This window comes from Zingiber officinale, chromosome 6A (assembly GCF_018446385.1).
Source record: "Zingiber officinale cultivar Zhangliang chromosome 6A, Zo_v1.1, whole genome shotgun sequence".
NCBI lineage: Eukaryota > Viridiplantae > Streptophyta > Magnoliopsida > Zingiberales > Zingiberaceae > Zingiber > Zingiber officinale.
The window spans coordinates 144,751,489-144,772,002 of record NC_055997.1 but is presented as its reverse complement, the minus strand read 5'-3'; the positions used below and the strand labels follow the sequence as shown (position 1 = coordinate 144,772,002).

The 20,514-nt window shown below is 38.6% G+C and overlaps 1 protein-coding gene across 1 annotated transcript; it reads left to right on the top strand.

Annotated features, from left to right (window-relative positions):
* The first annotated feature begins 17,488 nt into the window (after positions 1–17,488).
* On the top strand, positions 17,489–19,084 carry LOC121998474 (putative disease resistance protein RGA3). Its single transcript, XM_042553415.1, has one exon. The coding sequence runs from the start codon at positions 17,559–17,561 to the stop codon at positions 19,011–19,013; it is 1,455 nt and encodes a 484-aa protein (XP_042409349.1). The 5' UTR covers positions 17,489–17,558; the 3' UTR covers positions 19,014–19,084.
* Positions 19,085–20,514: the final 1,430 nt, after the last annotated feature.

Genomic DNA, 20,514 nt, shown 5'->3' with positions numbered 1-20,514 from the left:
CCAAAATCAATCCCCAGATTACCCCTCTGGCTAACCTGGCAACCGCCTTTTTCAAACACATTTTTCCAAGCATCCAAGCCGAAAGTAGAATAGAAAAATAATTTGTGGTTCGGATACACGTCTTCTCACCGTCTCTCTCCCTTCGTCCCTCTGTGTGGTGTTATAAACTTGAAAGAAAAAAAAATATGAACCCTGCGCTTGCCATTACTGCTCGTGGTGGTTGGCGATTGCAATAGACCAGTTAGGTTTATGGCATAATTGCGTAAGAGTTGCTAGAGGAGACCAAGGACAAATTAAGTTAAGAAGGTCAGCCGAGAAGGACAAACTTCTTGCAAGAGGGAAATGAGTAGAAGCACACATTTAAAGATTTAGACATGTATGTATGAATTTTTTTACTGTAAAATAGGGTAGTGAAGGTAAATAAAAAGTACACCATTTGTCTGTGAAGGGTGGCAGCAAAAAGTGGTATTATGGTTAATTTTGGTTGTGTGGGGAATAATATTCAATAACACCTGAATTATAATGTAATAGAAGACTTAATCGATTTAATTCATGTTAGTTTTTGACGTTGATAGTTAAGTTTGGCTAGGGTTTAGTCAGTGGTGGTTCTAGTTTACAAGAAGTATCTGCTTCAAAAGTGGCTTGATATCTATGAGATCATGCCCAACGTGGGCCTGATATCATAGGTATCAGGCCCACGTTAGGCCTGATATCATAGATATCAGGCCTAACGTGGGCCTGATACCTATGATATCAGGCCCACGTAGAGCCTGATATCGATAATGTGTTATGTGGTTAAAACTTTGCTTTTACATCAGACCGTTCCTAGTTTGAGCAAAATTACAATTTAACTACAAAAAATGATTATGTAGTTGCAAATTTACTAAAATAGTTTTTTAATTTATTTATCAGGGATGATCATATAACTGACGAAATTCTATATGAGATATGGAATACTCTTGATGCAACTTCTAGCATTGGACATGCAGATAATGTAGGAGAAGTATCCAGAACAAATATTCCATCATCTTCACAGTATAATTGTGTGCATAACACAAATAGAAATACGAGCAGTAATTTCACATTTGATCTAAATGAAGAAGCTAGTATTCAAGAAGATGAGGTTCTGAACCCGTGTGCAACACTTGTTGATTACTATGAGCCTAGTTGGAGTGAGGAGGAAGGGTATTATAACCGAAATGGAGAGGAAATGCAATGCAATACAAATGTACAAGAATTCTTTGCTGATGATATGCAGATTGAACAATATGAAATATCTCAAGAGCAGTACAGTGACTTAGAGGAGGAGTTCCCAATAGCTGATGATCCATATATTCTAAATTCTCGATTGCTCCAAAGGCCAATTGAAGAGGCAACAGATCAACATGAATTTTTTGTAGGACAGATATTTCAGTCTCGACAAGAGTTCAAGAATCAACTTGTGAAGCATGCCATGGTTAAACATATGAGATATAACCCAGTTGACACTCGGAAAAATAAAGTAAAAGCTGTCTGCTTCAATCAACCGTGTAAGTGGAGAGTAGTTGCCAGGGGGGATGTCGAGTTCATTGTTACGAAATATATAAAGGAACACCAATGTGGCACCATTAGGGAAAGTGCTGATCATCAAGCATGCTCTTCATCCTTTGTAGCTTCTTTTGTTGAAGAGCAATTTCTTGCTAATGAACAATACAAGCCAAGTATGATTATAGCAGATATAAAAGCCAGGTTCGGAGTGACCATATCCTACAGAAAAGCTTACATAGCTCGAGAGAAAGGGATGAAGAAAGTTGTTGGAGATTATGATCAAGCATATAGAGATCTTCCACTATATCTGCGTGAGTTAAGAGTAAGGGATCCTGAAACCTATGTTGCACTACACAGGAATGGGGATAATCAGTTCCAACGATTTTTTTGAGGTTTTGGAGCTTGTAGGAGAGTATTTAGGTCTTATCTGCGTAAATTAATTGGAATTGATGCCACACACCTAAGAGGCAAATATCTGGGTGTGTTGTTGATGGCTACATCAATAGATGCTAATGACAATGTCCTCCCAGTAGCCTTTGGAATCGCTGAAGTTGAATGTGGGTCTGCATGGGAGTGGTTTCTGGATCATACGAAGAGATTCTTTAATGTTGATCCAGAGTCAATGAGTATAGTATCAGATAGACATCGTGGCATTATAGCAGCAGTTAGGAAAGTATACCCTACTGCCCATCATGCTTTTTGTTGCCACCACATGTCTTGCAATATGGTAACAGATACTGGCAGTAGGTCAGGTTTAGGGTTGTTTTGGGCAGCTGCTCGAGCAAACACAACACTACAATATGATCTCATAATGTAGTCCATGCTTGAAAACATCCAGATGCTCATAAGTGGCTTCAAAACATTGACCCTAAAAGATGGACTAATGCACACTTTAGTGGGAGAAGGTACACAATGCTAACCACCAATTGTGTAGAGAGTTTAAATGCTTTGTTCAAGGAGACGCGTGAACTTCCGATAAACAGGTTAATTGATAATACCAGAAGAAAGGTAGCTCAATGGTTCTGTAACCGTAAGGAGGAAGCGTCGAAATGGTATGTAGCGTTGACACCTCATGCTACCAAAGAAATGCAATCAAGGAGAGAGAAAGCTAGACGATATAAAGTCCACCCCTACTCTCAATCCGAAATGGAAGTAGAGACATGGGGTGCTTCAAACATTGTTGATTTGGAGAGGAAATATTGTAACTGTGGGGAGTTTCAAATTTCAGGATTGCCTTGCTCACATACAAATGCCGTCATAATTCACCGGAACATGGATACACTCCCATATTGTGAGCATTACTTTCATTCACATAATTGGAAAACGACATACATGGATCGTATTTACCCCTGTCGAAGCAAAGAATTTTGGCCTAGGGGTGTCAACAACATTATAGTGCTATGTCCACGTAGCCTTGTGCAGCCTGGTAGGCTAAAGAAGGCAAGGATCGAGTCAAAACATAATGGGAAGGTAAAAATCAAATGCAGCAGGTGAGCCATAATCGGAGGACCTGTAGAATGCCGCCAGCCCCTGGATCTTGACTGAATTGTAAATTCGAGGAGTTGAGGCATATGTTTTGTATGAAGTACATAAATAGGTTTGTAAGACAAACAGTTGTTAAAAGTGATGTTTCTGTTATATACGTTTATGGAGTATTTAGTTTGTGTTACAGTTTTATGGTAGGTATGAGAAGTGTAAACCATCACCTGCAAGGCAGAAATAATACTTCACACCATATCTCCATTGTGTCAAATAAAAATGCGATACATTTTAATTCAACAGGAGGGGGTTCGTAATTTCAAAGTCACATTAATATGTAGTGAAATATAGATGTGTTAAAACATGCACAAAGGGAGTGTAGTAATCGATTCCATAGGGTAGAAAAGAAAAGGTGTGGACTGTTCCGTGCCAACTGGCACGGAGCCATACTTCGTAATCCATGGAGTATAAATTATGTTTGACAGCATAAATACCATCTCCCCACCATGACCTTCACAGGGGACTTGATTTCATGAAAATCCAAGTAGGGGAGGGCCATCAGTGGGTTTTGGTGAAAACCCACTGATGGACCTAGACACATCGGATTAGACCCATTTCAGCGCTAGTGGTATTCTGGAGTTGCAAGGACTCAAAATCTGGTGGCAAATAAATGTTTAAATATTTATAGGTGCTGGGAAAAATTTAAAATGCAATCAGCCTCCGTTGGGCCTGATATTCTTGGATATCAGGCCCAACGTGGGCCTGATATGCTTGGATATCAGGCCCAACGTGGGCCTGATATGCTTGGATATCAGGCCCACCGTGGGCCTGATATGGTTGGATATCAAGCCCAACGTGGGACTGATATTCGAGCATATCAGGCCCAAAGTCGCCTTGACACTTATAAATGGCAACTGGCACGGAGCCATACTTCGTAATCCATGGTGTATAAATTATGTTTGACAGCATAAATACCATCTCCCCACCATGACCTTCACAAGGACTTGATTTCATGAAAATCCAAGTAGGGGAGGGCCATCAGTGAGTTTTGCTCAAAACCCACTGATGGACCTAGACACATCGGATTGGATCCATTTCAGCCCTAGTGGTATTCTGGAGTTGTAAGGACTCAGAATCTGGTGGCAAATAAATGTTTAAATATTTATAGGTGCTGGGAAAAATTTAAAATACAATCAGCCTCCGTTGGGCCTGATATGCTTGGATATCAGGCCCAACGTGGGCCCAACGTGGGCCTGATATCCAAGCATATCAGGCCCAAAGTCGCCTTGGCACTTATAAATGGCAACTGGCACGGAGCTATACTTCGTAATCCATGGTTTATAAATTATGTTTGACACCATAAATACCATCTCCCCCACCAAGACCTTCATATGGGACTTGATTTCATGAAAATCCAAGTAGGGGAGGGCCATCAGTGGGTTTTGGTCAAAACCCACTTATGGACCTAGACATATCGGAATGGACCCATTTCAGATCTAGTGGTATTCTGGAGTTGCAAGGACTCAGAATATGGTGGCAAATAAATGTTTAAATATTTATAGGTGCTGGGAAAAATTTAAAATACAATCAGCCTCCGTTGGGCCTGATATGCTTGGATATCAGGCCCACGTGGATATCCAAGCATATCAGGCCCAAAGTCGCCTTGGCACTTATAAATGGCAACTGGCACGGAGCCATACTTCGTAATCCATGGTTTATAAATTATGTTTGACACCATAAATATCATCTCCCCACCAAGACCTTCACATGAGACTTGATTTCATGAAAATCCAAGTAGGGGAGGGCCATCAGTGGGTTTTGGTCAAAATCCACTGATGGACCTAGACACATCGGATTGGACCCATTTCAGCGCTAGTGGTATTCTGGAGTTGCAAGGACTCAGAATCTGGTGGCATATAATAATTTAAATATTTATAGGTGCTGGGAAAAATTTAAAATACAATCAGCCTCCGTTGGGCCTGATATGAATATCATTTAATAAAGCAGTATTCTATCTCCCCCTAATATAAACTCCAAGCATTCTTACAGGGGCCTGATCAAAATAATAAAATAACATCAATTTTAATAGTCACCTTCCATAGGGTAGAAAAGAAAAGGTGTGCACTGTTCCGTGCCAACTGGCACGGAGCCATACTTCGTAATCCATGGTGTATAAATAATGTTTGACAGCATAAATACCATCTCCCCACCATGACCTTCACAGGGGACTTGATTTCATGAAAATCCAAGTAGGGGAGGGCCATAAGTGGGTTTTGCTCAAAACCCACTGATGGACCTAGACACATCGGATTGGACCCATTTCAGCGCTAGTGGTATTCTGGAGTTGCAAGGACTCAGAATCTGGTGGCATATAATAATTTAAATATTTATAGGTGCTGGGAAAAATTTAAAATGCAATCAGCCTCTGTTGGGCCTGATATGAATATCATTTAATAAAGCAGTATTCTATCTCCCCCTAATATAAACTCCAAGCATTCTTACAGGGGCCTGATCAAAATAATAAAATAACATCAATTTTAATAGTCACCTTCCATAGGGTAGAAAAGAAAAGGTGTGCACTGTTCCGTGCCAACTGGCACGGAGCCATACTTCGTAATCCATGGTGTATAAATTATGTTTGACAGCATAAATACCAACTCCCCACCATGACCTTCACAGGGGACTTGATTTCATGAAAATCCAAGTAGGGGAGGGTCATCAGTGGGTTTTGGTCAAAACCCACTGATGGACCTAGACACATCGGATTGGACCCATTTCAGCGCTAGTGGTATTCTGGAGTTGCAAGGACTCATAATCTGGTGGCAAATAATAATTTAAATATTTATAGGTGTTGGGAAAATTTAAAATGCAATCAGCCTCCGTTGGGCCTGATATGCTTGGATATCAGGCCCAAAGTGGCCTTGGTATGGTATCCTTTCTTATAAATTTAATTTACAATAATTTTATTCACCATAAATTTTAGTTACACAAACAGTAAATCATTACTACAATAAATTATTACAATTGTTCACTATTTCTATAGTTTAAAATTTTTGTCAGACATGATTTTGTGTCCAAGTCTAAATCTATAAGCTCTCATATCAGATTGTACAAAGTCTGTAGATCTCCGGAACATCAAACTCTCTGCATAGCGCATTATAAAAAAGGCACAATCCAACCTACAAAACAAATGCACAATCCATCATAGAAAAGGCAAATTGAATTATTATGGAACATACACCAATACTTACGATTTGCTTTGTGTGGGACCAATAACTTGCATCGTTTTATACTCTCTCCCGGAGAATGGTTCTAAACATTTATGCCATATGTGATAGTATGACCAGTTCAGCTCCTTAAAAAACAACACCTACAAATATCAAACCATAGTAATTAATACATAAACAATGATTATTGGATATAAGAAATTTGTTACTTACAATTTGATTAAAAACAGAAGTGTAAAGTTCTGTGGTGCCAAGAGAGTTATAATGAATTATTTGTCGTTCCTCCAGGTCCATGACCATTAGACGTCAATGATCATCTTGGTTATGTAGAGGACAAAAAATATATCTAATGTCCTTGTCGTCATCTATTTTTGCAGTTTGTTTCAATGCATCCACGTGCATCATTCCGAACAAGTCCTATACAAATAATAGAGCTATTATGGTGACTGCATCCAATATATAATTTAAACAATTTACAATGAGATAAGGGACATACTGGGAATCCAACCCCACAAAATATGGATGGGTGGTATGGTGAGTTAGAGTGTTTGGCTTCATTAGCAAGAATATTCCAATAAACATTTATGCAATCCCCATTGGTATATTGTGTCCAATCAAATATTGTCATAAAAGATTGCATATCTAAGGTGAAATTATCATTTGCCCATATTGGTTGCACCGTCACCCTACACACAAGTATACAGTCAATGGTATTTAATAAATTGAAAATAAAAAATTATCATTAACCTCCAATAATAATCCTTTGTTGACATGTGGGTTAAGAATTTAGGTTGGCAACTACGTTACCTTAACTGACTGAGCTTCAACAATGCATCGGCTATCACATCATCTTTGCTCTTTTTAAAAAATGTTTTTGCTTGCTGAGATAATTAAAATAATACTATGTCATTAAGGATTCTAAAATAACAACTTACCTACTCTCGACCGTACCTTCAATATTTTGGTTTTGACCTTGTTAATTTCATGACATTGTGTTTCTATCTGTGATGAACTTGTATTTTCTGTCTTTGATGGTGCAGGAGCATCTGGTTCGACACTAAGAACAACCTGTTTGCCTTTTTTTTGGTGCATTGGGATATCAACCTTCTCTGGGTTCTCTTTCTTTTGGGGCCTACCCGAAAATTAGTTGGAATTATAAGCAGATTAGGGTCTATGCCTTCTGATGCTCTTGGCTCCCCTGATATGCTCTGTATGACTTGTTGGAGCTCTTTAATCTTATTTTCGGCATCGGCTATGATTTTGTCTTTTACAGTTAAAATTCTGTTATCCACGTCAGAATTTATAGTGTCAGCCTTGTTGCCACTCGTATCCCGTTCTTTACGCAGTTCACTTATTTGTTGATCCTTTTCTTTAAGCATAGCTTCCATATCAGCAATCACAATATCCTTTGCTGCTACTATACTATCCTTTTCTTCTATCATCGTTGCCAGGTTTTTATTAGCTTCCTCCAAACTTTGAGAAACTTTATATAATTCTTGCTTTAAACTCTCAATTTTGTTATCCTTTTCCTTGCACAAACTACAATCTACGGTATCGTCACACTGGAGTTGCCCTTCTTCGGCTTGATGTAAAGATCCTTGGCCAACCAACTCAAGATACTCAGATGGCTGAGGCCGGTTTGGTAGTAAATTAAACTCTGATTCTGTCGGAATTAAATCTACTAAAATTTTATCTGCAGTTACACGGTCTATCATTTTTTTTACTGTGTCAACATGATAGTTAGGCCACCTCCATCGTAGTATTCTTGGCAATTTTTCTGGATGGTCTGGATCAATAATGCTGATGTGCTCACACACCCATACCTACAATATGATTATAAAAGTAATTCATAATCTTTACACATATCTTGCTATATATGTAATCGGACTTACAGCTAAAATATTTGGAAATCCCTTTAGCAAGGGGGCCTTGGGCGTTGCATCAGCAACCTGTGGTTTTGGTCTTAATGTAAGCTCCAATCCAATGGAGTCTAATTGTTGAGCCATGAAACTGTATACTGCATTGCACCAGTTAAACCTAGCTAAGTTGTCAAAATCATCTACACAGTCAATTAGGGAGAGCACAGGTATTCTGAGAACACTGCTACTCCCACAAAACAGAACTGTTGTAAAAAAATACAGGATAAAAAGCTGACAGTACAGCTTGTCGTTTGATCTATACTTCCTAATCAGTTTCTCTAAATGTTTGGCAGAACAATCCGATTCTCGGAAAAACTCCATGTACAGTGCGCTTGAAGCCTCATTTAAATCGAGACGAACTATATCTCCATTGTCGGGTAGGCCAAGAATCAGTCCCACATCTACCTTGGTAAAATTGAGCTTCTTCCCATGGAAGATAAAGTTTTTTTCCTCATGATCCCAGTTATCAAACATATTTTGTACCTGAGCTCTTACAAAAGAACTATCAGGGAGGTCGAGGATCCAGGAAAAAGGTGTGCCTCGAATCATCTGTTCTTGTTCTGAAGTCGGGTTAACAGAAGAGATAAACTTTCTGAAGTGGCAAATGGTACTTTTCCAGTTCATTCTTTTAGTTCTTCCTCTGTTGACGTAACTTTGATAAGTTGGTCGATCAACACACAGACTTGTGGAGACTTCTTTTGTTGCCATTGCGAACCTACGTACTGTATAACCAAACACAGAAAAACTCCACGCTCTTATTCTAACACACCCACACAAACCCTAGGTTAACCGGTTATAGAAAGCTTAACTAAATGAGCAACCGACCTCCGTACGGAAATGATTCTTGAACGCCGGTGAAGGAAGTGTGGGTTTTGGCCCGGAGCTGCGTTGAATGGCTTCGAGAAGAAGATGAAGAACGAAGCAGGAGAGTGTGCACTTTTGCAGATTGAAACTTGGGTCCGATATCTCATTAATTTATTTTATCTAATCGCCTAGATTTATGTGTAAGATTATTTATTATTAATTTGAAATATTACTTTTTATATTATCAACCCCACGTTGGGCCTGATATCCAAGCGTATCAGGCCCACGTTGGGCCTGATATCCAAGCATATCAGGCCCAACGGAGGCTGATTGTATTTTAAATTTTTTCCAGCACCTATAAATATTTAAACATTTATTTGCCACCATATTCTGAGTCCTTGCAACTCCAGAATACCACTAGATCTGAAATGGGTCCATTCCGATGTGTCTAGGTCCATCAGTGGGTTTTGACCAAAACCCACTGATGGCCCTCCCCTAGTTGGATTTTCATGAAATCAAGTCCCATGTGAAGGTCTTGGTGGGGAGATGGTATTTATGGTGTCAAACATAATTTATAAACCATGGATTACAGTATGGCGTGCCGTTGCCATTTATAAGTGCGACTTTGGGCGATATGCTGGATATCAGGCCCAAACGATATCCAACCATATCGGCCCACGGGCCGATATCCAAGCATATCAGCCCAACTGATTGCATTTTAAATTTTTCCCAGCACCTATAAATATTTAAATTATTATATGCCACCAGATTCTGAGTCCTTGCAACTCCAGAATACCACTAGCGCTGAAATGGGTCCAATCCGATGTGTCTAGGTCCATTAGTGGGTTTTGAGCAAAACCCACTGATGGCCCTCCCCTACTTGGATTTTCATGAAATCAAGTCCCCTGTGAAGGTCATGGTGGGGAGATGGTATTTATGCTGTCAAACATTATTTATACACCATGGATTACGAAGTATGGCTCCATGCCAGTTGGCACGGAACAGTGCACACCTTTTCTTTTCTACCCTATAGAAGGTGACTATTAAAATTGATGTTATTTTATTATTTTGATCAGACCCCTGTAAGAATGCTTGGAGTTTATATTAGGGGGAGATAGAATACTGCTTTATTAAATGATATTCATATCAGGCCCAACGGAGGCTGATTGTATTTTAAATTTTTCCCAGCACCTATAAATATTTAAATTATTATATGCCACTAGATTTTGAGTCCTTGCAACTCCAGAATACCACTAGCGCTGAAATGAGTCCAATCCGATGTGTCTAGGTCCATCAGTGGGTTTTGACCAAAACCCACTGATGGCCCTCCCCTACTTGGATTTTCATGAAATCAAGTCTCATGTGAAGGTCTTGGTGGGGAGATGGTATTTATGGTGTCAAACATAATTTATAAACCATGGATTACGAAGTATGGCTCCGTGCCAGTTGCCATTTATAAGTGCCAAGGCGACTTTGGGCCTGATATGCTTGGATATCAGGCCCACGTTGGGCCTGATATCCAAGCGTATCAGGCCCACGTTGGGCCTGATATCCAAGTATATCAGGCCCAACGGAGGCTGATTGTATTTTAAATTTTTCCCAGCACCTATAAATATTTAAATTATTATATGCCACCAGATTCTGAGTCCTTGCAACTCCAGAATACCACTAGCGCTGAAATGGGTCCAATCCGATGTGTCTAGGTCCATCAGTGGGTTTTGATCAAAACCCACTGATGGCCCTCCCCTACTTGGATTTTCATGAAATCAAGTCTCATGTGAAGGTCTTGGTGGGGAGATGGTATTTATGGTGTCAAACATAATTTATAAACCATGGATTACGAAGTATGGCTCCGTGCCAGTTGCCATTTATAAGTGCCAAGGCGACTTTGGGCCTGATATGCTTGGATATCAGGCCCACGTTGGGCCTGATATCCAAGCGTATCAGGCCCACGTTGGGCCTGATATCCAAGCATATCAGGCCCAACGGAGGCTGATTGTATTTTAAATTTTTCCCAGCACCTATAAATATTTAAACATTTATTTGCCACCATATTTTGAGTCCTTGCAACTCCAGAATACCACTAGATCTGAAATGGGTCCATTCCGATGTGTCTAGGTCCATCAGTGGGTTTTGAGCAAAACCCACTGATGGCCCTCCCATACTTGGATTTTCATGAAATCAAGTCCCATGTGAAGGTCTTGGTGGGGAGATGGTATTTATGGTGTCAAACATAATTTATAAACCATGGATTACGAAGTATGGCTCCATGCCAGTTGCCATTTATAAGTGCCAAGGCGACTTTGGGCCTAATATGCTTGGATATCAGGCCCACGTTGGGCCTGATATCCAAGCGTATCAGGCCCACGTTGGGCCTGATATCCAAGCATATCAGGCCCAATGGAGGCTGATTGTATTTTAAATTTTTCCCAGCACCTATAAATATTTAAACATTTATTTGCCACCAGATTCTGAGTCCTTGCAACTCCAGAATACCACTAGGGCTGAAATGGATCCAATCCGATGTGTCTAGGTCCATCAGTGGGTTTTGAGCAAAACCCACTGATGGCCCTCCCCTACTTGGATTTTCATGAAATCAAGTCCCTGTGAAGGTCATGGTGGGGAGATGGTATTTATGCTGTCAAACATAATTTATACACCATGTATTACGAAGTATGGCTCCGTGCCAGTTGCCATTTATAAGTGTCAAGGCGACTTTGGGCCTGATATGCTTGGATATCAGGCCCACGTTGGGCCTGATATCCAACCATATCAGGCCCACGGTGGGCCTGATATCCAAGCATATCAGGCCCACGTTGGGCCTGATATCCAAGCATATCAGGCCCAACGGAGGCTGATTGCATTTTAAATTTTTCCCAGCACCTATAAATATTTAAATTATTATTTGCCACCAGATTCTGAGTCATTGCAACTCCAGAATACCACTAGAGTTGAAATGGGTCCAATCCGATGTGTCTAGGTCCATCAGTGGGTTTTCACCAAAACCCACTGATGGCCCTCCCCTACTTGGTTCTACCTGAAATCATGTTCCCTGTGAAGTTCTAACTGGGAAGATGGTATATTTGGTGTCACAACGTATTTATACCCCATTTCTAATAAGGTATTGCTCCGTGGCAGTTGGCACGGAACCTAGTGACGTGCTCTGGAAACCTCCGTTGGTCCGAGCCTATTTGATTTTTTAAACAATCCCAACCGTTACCATGATTTCAGTTTTGAGAAGATAGAAATGGTGCGCATTACAACTTATATACATTGTCTCTTTCCACTGATAAGCACCAACATTGCATTTTGTATTTTGTGATTTATATTTCTGACTAATCACTATTGAATATTATTAATATTCCAGTGACAGTTTCTAATCTTCTCATGCACTACATACCACCGTATTATACAACAAAGACTACATACAAAGATATTAAAAGTCCTACACTACGTAATAATTGCATTTACAATCTATACAAATTTTTGCCTTACAAGACTGGATATTTAATCCAATGTTTGAAAATATTTATCCCTCAAAATTGCTACCATTACATCAATTCTAATCTTTTTCATGTCTCCTTGTTTGAAGTCCATCTTCATATCATATAGGAGACATCGAATGTATTGCATCACAAAGAAGCCACAGTCAACGCTGTAAAGAACAACAACATTTTAATTGTCAATAATTTTTTATCAATTATTTATATTCACACCTTGTGCTCGATTTACCTTGCTTGTTGTTGTGGACATTCAATTGTGCGAGAGACCCATCTATCAAACGGATAATGTCTTTCCAAGTTTGGATGAATAGCAGCAACGTGCTCACGACTATATAATTTAAAATCTGATACCTGAACATTGAAGAGGAAATTTTCATTTTCCATCAACTAGCATTTATATTAAAATACAAACAATATCATTATTATTAGATGCTCACCGCTGCTTCAAATTCATATTTGTATTTACTTCCACTTGCAAGAGAATTGTACTGATTGAACGTCATTGATTTGGTGTCGACCACCAGCAAGTGGCAGTGTGCATTATCACTGCACAAAGGTATAAATATATACCTTACCTCTTCATCTCGTCTATCCGTCTTTATCATGTGTTCGAAGGCAAACTTACTTGACGATTTCATTAATGACTACAAATATGCAAAGTCATACATACATAACCAACTAATAAAAAGAATTTTATTTTTAACTATAATCAAATCAATTCCTTACTGTGAAGAATGTTGAACAATATATTGACTTGTTGTATGTGCTTCCAGACGGGAATGCCCCCCTAAATAAAATTTTACAATACGTGTCGATTACATCCCCTCTTCTCAACATTTCTCCATTCACACCAGATAAAAGGGAATACAAATTTAAACAAAAGGGTGGTTCCTCCCAAACTATATCATTTGTAAACCTACAAAGTAAACAAATCACAGATTATTTTTACAAATTCCTTTTTGATAACCTTAGCCCAAATATGTAATCAGATATGCATATATTATACTTTACTATTCAACTATTTCATTTACGTACTTCATTTCCTCCAAGGCTTTTAACAAGTACGCCACCTCTTCGTCTTGTTTTTTTTTCTTGGAAGACTTAAATTGCTTCTTGACATACTATGCATACAAACAAAAAAGGCAATCAGATAATCCATTATATCTAACAAATTGCAAAGAAATTTGCATATATCGTCTTACAGCAATTGCTTGTTTCCTCATTTTGTCATATTTGGCAAACATTTCTACATCCTTGTCTGCCTCTTCATCAGATTTATCTTCCATCATTTGTACAATATTAATTTCTTCTTCCATTTCATCCAAACCTATTTTTCCTTTCCCCTTGCCCACAACAACATATTCTTTGACAAATTTTTTTCCTTCTCCTATACTTGTAACTTTTTCCGCAGGCTCACTTATATGTATATTTCTACGCTGCCTCTTAGGTAAAGTTTTGAGCCACAATGGACTATCAATTGGAGTATCCCTGTAATCATAGCGACTTCTGTCACGCCCTCTCCTACTTCTTGTTGTAACACCTACAGGTTCAATTTGAGGATCGTCTATAGGCTCGCTATATTGAGATTCCATGCCTTTTTTTTCAACTATTTTAAGTAACTCTTTCACCCTCTCCTTCAATTGCATGTTCTCCATTGTTAGCTCTTTACTTATGTTTGCTTGCATAATGCAATTACAACAATCCTTATTAATCTGCCTTCCTCCTACACTCACTTCAATTTGTGATGCCTCCATTGCATGTGGACTGTCCTCAACGCCAGCAAGGTTCTCAACCAATGATCTTTTATCTTGGTTAGGGATTAGGTTAATCACAACCTGTAAGAATATTAAACCACATGTTTAAACCATACTTTTTTACCAAACTATAGTCAAAGTATTCTAAATTTACCTCTTCAGATGAAACTTGGTTTATCATTTCTCTCACCTTACTAATATGTGAAGGAATATTCCTCCACTTATTTATTCTGGCTCCTTTTATTTTGTATGGTTTTTGGATTGGAACATGCTCCAAAAACCATGCCTGATTCACCATGACAAGGGTTAACTATTTTATAATTGTTCGCAAAATATTAAAAATTTCCACACAAATTAAACACTTACTGCCAAAAGACCAGCAAATCCCTTTAGGTAAGGGAGGTTGGTGTTAGCATGTTTTGTCTCAGTTGATGAAAATATGTCCCCAATCTTAGGTAATTGTGGAGCCATAAATTCATGGATTGATTCAACCCAGTTGAATCTATCAAGATTCTCAAAATCATCTACTATATCTATAAGACTTAACGGGACCTTATATGTACTAGAAGAAAATAAGACACAAACAAATATATACAAAATATAGAATTTGCAAAATAATAAAACATCATCTTCGACTTCAACGCGATTGCCATAAAATTTAAGCAAATCCTCAATTCTTGATCTAGTAGCTTCTTTTTTGTTTGAGAAGTAAGTTAGAAAAAGGTCACTGGATGCTTTAGCTGAATCAATCGGAATTGAAGCTCCTCGGTCTGCAATACCGAGCAGCAATGAAACGTCTCCTCTTGTGAAGCAAACCGGAACACCTGACCAAGTTAAATTATTATTAGAATTCTACCAACACATACAAAAGTATTAGGAACACCGTGGACATGATACAATGTCATATCAAGAACTGATACTCCATCGTATCAGGCCCACGTTGGGCCTGATACGATGCCGTATCAGGCCTACGTTGGGCCTGATACGATGCCGTATCAGGCCCACGTTGGGCCTGATACGGCATCGTATCAGCCCCAAGTTTAGCAAATGCTTAAATTTTACCATACAACTACTTTGTAATTAAAATACAAATTTATAAATTGTACCTGAGAATCTAAAGGTTTGACTACTTGAATCCCAATTTTCAAATATATTTACCAAAATCCCATGGATGTGCTGCATATCTTCTATGTCCAAAAAAATACGAAAGGGTGACTGTTTGATCAGCATTATGTGTCGGTCATGTAAAATAACACCGCCTCCATGCGTTCCTTTCTTCGTGGATGGTTGAAAAAAACTTTTAAAGTGACCGAGGACACTGTTCCAATGCAGTTTCTGTCCAACATCAACTGAACCCTATACTTTATAAAAATAAAAAAATTTAAATCATACTAGTTCAGCTTCTCAATATCACAGAGTTTGTAAAATGATAACCTTTACAGCTAATTGATGTGGCGAGGATGATGATTCGCCCGATCGACGTCTTTGCGCCATTATGATACTAGCTGATTAATGTAATGTATGTAGGACCGTTAGATTCGATAGAGGGGGGGGTGAATATCGATTCGAAAATCTCGAGTTAAAACGCAGGGGAAAAGTAAGGAAGTAAAGAGATGAACACGGTTGATTTTTACTTCGTTCGGAGCCTGTGACGACTCCTACTCGAAGGCTCGTACTCCTTGAGTACTTTCGTTGGGCAATTCACTAGCAATTCGGATAATTACAATTTACGTACAAATATTGCTAATGAAAGAAAAACAAAGCTATACCGACAAATAATGAATTAACAGAAAACCGGAGTGAGTCGTCGGAGCTTTGTGAACGTCGTTGGAGCGCAGAGTAGCAGAGTGATTGAACTCAGAGTTCTCAGAAAATAGATATCTTGAAGCTCCTGCCTGGGGCTTCTTTTATATGCTGCTCCGGGCGCTGGATCCCTTCCGGGCGCACGGAATGTGACGTAACACTCCCAACCACCTTGCAAAACAAGTATTAGGATAATTTAATATTAACATAGAGTAGGAATTAGTTCCTGTCCTTTCAGGATTAAGAACTAGTCAAGGTCTCAGCTTAGGGATCCCAAATGGACCTAAACTAGACCGATGTCTACTGTCCCTCCAATCGGGATGCGTCCTCACTTGGTCACTCTCCTCCAGTAACTTACCTTAACTTACCAGTTTTGCCAGACATCCGGTCAGCCCGCCGACCTGTCTGGACTTTTCTGCCAGCTATTCGGTCGGCTCGTCGACCTAGCTGGTCTTCATGCCAGCTATCCAGTCGACCCGTCGACCTAGCTAGATTTCGTACCAGTCATCCGATCGGCCCGTCGATCTAGCTGGACTTCATACCAGTTATCCGTGCAGCCCGTCGACCCAGCTGGACTTCGTACTAACTATCCGATCGGTCCGTCGACCTAGCTGGACTTTTCCTGCACACTTGATCAAAGTGTCAGATAACAACACAACTAACTTAACCTATTTGTCATTCATCAAAACCTGGGTTAGACCGTTAGTGCTACCCGCACCAACAATGTAAACCCTAGAATCCTTAACTGATGGCTCACGAACACTCTTGGTTTTTAATTAAACTGAAATGCTAGCTAGATGACGCTTGAGAAAAACTCGAACTGATGGCTCAAGAACACTAAACTAAGGTTTCACAAGACCGAGCTCCACTCGCATGTCACGAAGGAGGGAGGTACCCTAATGATCGTTTTTTTTTAATATCTAAGTTTTTTAAAAATGTGGTTCGGATGCCTGGGAATTGATGACTGATCAGAGGTGTTGGTTGGCGGTAGGGTTATATTCGGTAATATACATCACTTACCTACGCCTTTTGGTAAATACAAAATTGTGATGCATTTTTTGGTAAATACATTAATTGTAGTACGCTTTTTGGTAAATTGCCGTTGTTCTTAATCTAGGAATTGTACTCCGGACGAAGACTAAGTTAGGTCATGTCATAAGCTACCCTATTTACACATCTAATAATGATCCTATTATTTAATCCTTTTAAACTCAAATATAATTTTTTAAATAGATCTCTTATAAATCTAATGGTACCTAAAATAATTACATGATGTTTTTTTTTAAAAAAATAAAACAATACATTAATTGCAGATATTTTAAGCAACGTAATTGGAAGTTTGTGGCCTGCGACGTGGATTTAAAGAAATTTTATTGGAGAGCTAACCCTTTTTAATAATTCATAAATAAATAAATAAATAAATAAATAAAGGACTTGAAAAAGTCGTCGCCCTGCAAATTATTGGTCTCTCTTTTCTCCTCCAAGCTATTGTTAGCCAGATCCACACCAAACAACTTCTGCATCCTTAATTCATCCAGAGCTATGGAAGGAGCTTTGGCAGCTGCTGCATCTCGCTTCATGGTCCAGAAGGTGGCAGATCTCCTCCAACTCGACCAGAAACTCAAGGCAATGACTGGTATCAAAAGGAAGATGGAGAAGCTCAAGGAGTTGTCCACGATCATTGACAAGGTGATCCAAGACATCGACTCCCGCCCTTCTATCGATGATGCTGTGAAGGACTTGTTGGAGAAGCTCAAATACTTGGCCTACGATCTCGAGGATGTCGTGGATTACTATGATATAAAAGTCTTCCAAAAGCAGAGATCAAAAACTTTTTTAAGGCCGGTGAGTGATTTCTTCTCTTCTGATAATCAAGTTGTGTTTAAGAGCAGGGTAGGTGGCATGATAAAAGCTATAACAGAAAGTCTGGATTCTATTTTGCTGCAAAAGTCCATTCTTCAAAATTTATCACAAAGCAGTATCCGTATGTCGGAACAAAGAGAGACCCACTCCCGCAATAGCTTTGTTGTTATAGGGAGAGAACCAGAGAAGAATATGATTGTCAACATGTTAACAAAGGATGATGATGATGATGAAAGCAACCATGGCACAGTGAAGGTCATTGCCATTGTTGGGATGGGTGGCCTAGGGAAGACTACACTTGCTCAGATTGTTTACAATGATGCGAGGGTGCAAGACCATTTTGCCAGTTTGAGAATGTGGAAAGTTGTCGGAGCTGAATTTGATCCTGCGAAGATAATGAAGTCTGTTTTACAACTGACTGCTCATAAATCAGTTGAGATCTCAGAAATAGATTTAGTGATGCAGGACCTAGAAACAGCATTATCTGGGAAGAGATTTCTGCTCGTGCTGGATGATGTATGGAATGAAGATCCATTTGAGTGGGGTAAACTGAAAGCAGCTTTAACATGTGGGGCAAGAGGAAGTAAAATTTTGGTGACAACCCGTAGCCAACAGGTCTCTAAAATTATGGGCTCATCCAATACCACCCACCAATTACAACAGTTGTCCCAAGATGATTGTTTGTCCTTATTTCAACAATTTGCATTTGGAGATCAAGCAGTGGATCAAAAGTTGATGGAAATTAGTAAACAGATTGTTGAGAAATGTGGCGGTGTGCCCTTGGCTGCCATATCTCTTGGTAGCATGCTCCGTGGCACTCGAGATAAGACTTATTGGTCGTCGGTATTAAAGAGTGAAATATGGCAGCTTCGAGATGAACAGAAAGTGTTAGCTGTACTAAAGTGGAGCTATGACACTCTCCCTCTACAGTCAAAGAAGTGTTTTGCATTTGGCTCCTTATTCCCAAAAGACTATACGATGCAAAAGGATGAATTGATAAAGCTGTGGATTTCAAATGGTTTTGTACATTCAGAAAGAAATTTTGATGCTGAAACAGTGGGCAACCGCATCTTTGATAATCTTGTGCTGAGATCATTCTTTCTCTTGGCCCTTTTGAAGATGATCCTCATGTAACACACTGCACGATGCATGATTTGATGCATGACCTATCACGATCAGTATCTGCAAATGTACCCCCGGTCAACCCACCTCCCCTCTCTCTCCCAGCCAAAAGTCGCATGTACCCCTTCCACCTCCCTTTTTATTTTTTTATTTTTTTTTAATTTCATTTAATTCTGATTTTATTTTAATTTTTTAATTAATTTTATTTAAAAATAACTTTCATACAATTATATTTTTAATTTTATTTAATTTTACTTTTTTAATTAATTTAATTTATTATTTTTTATCAATACTTTATTTTTTAATTTTATATAAATTTTATTTAGTTTTTATTTTTTTAATTAATTTAATTTATTATTTTTTATCAATACTTTATTTTTCAATTTTATATAAATTTTATTTATTTTTATTTTTTAAATAATTTAATTTATTATTTTTTTCATAATACTTATATTTTTCAATTGATTTTTTTAAATTTTAATTTTTTATTAATTTTTTTAATCAATTTCTTTATCAAATTTTTTTCAGTTTTATTTTTTTCAATAATTTTTTTATATGTTTATAATCTTTTATTTATTTTTAGTTTATATTTAAAACTAAAAAAAATACTACCAATTAATAATGAATACATTAATAACTTAGGAACAAATATATTTTTTCCAAATGAAGAGTACATGTAATAATACAAAAAAAAACATAAAAACATATAAAAATAGAAATCTTAATCAATATTGCCTTCAAATTCTGCTCCCGATGCATTTGGTGGTGGTGCACCTATTATTTCGTACCACAAATGAGCGCGTGTCCTGTAACGAGTGACCCATCCTTTAGCTTCATACGATGAATGTTGCCACCACCAAGTTGGAATGGGTGGTACAGGATAATGAGGATATAAGAAAACTTGTACGAAGTGATTGCCAATATGAGCAATAGCTATTTCTCGCTCTTGGTTTGGGCCGGAGGAGTTCTTAATGGCAGTGAGTAAAACAACTTCGATATTCTCACGAATGTATGAAGTACAGATTGTACCTTGATGCGATGACAATTCCCAAAGGCATAGCGTCCATCCAATATATTTCTGGTCCACTGCTCGAAATAATTCAATGAGAATAATAGATTGGTTACCAAATTTGGATCGGATAAAGTTGATCGTATAGATCCTTATTTTGTTGAATCTCTTATATGCTCAAATCGTGCTTGAACCCAACCTTCTTCACCATACAGCTATTGCTCTGAATCCACAATGACCATCGGGTTGAACATCAGCAGTGTGAGAAATATAACGCTGAGAGGCACGGTAATTTCTCGATATAAGTATCACGGATGGGTGGAACTGGAGAGTGATCATGGGTCGTTTGAGTATTGAGAACCTTTGACCCTCTTCCACGTCTTCCTCTCCCTTGAGATGTTGCAATCGGTTGAGAAACCCTAGATCCTGAAGTGGATGCTTCTCCGAAAGAAGATATGCGGCGTCCACTTTGCTCATCTCTACCCGTAGGTCGACCTCTATGTT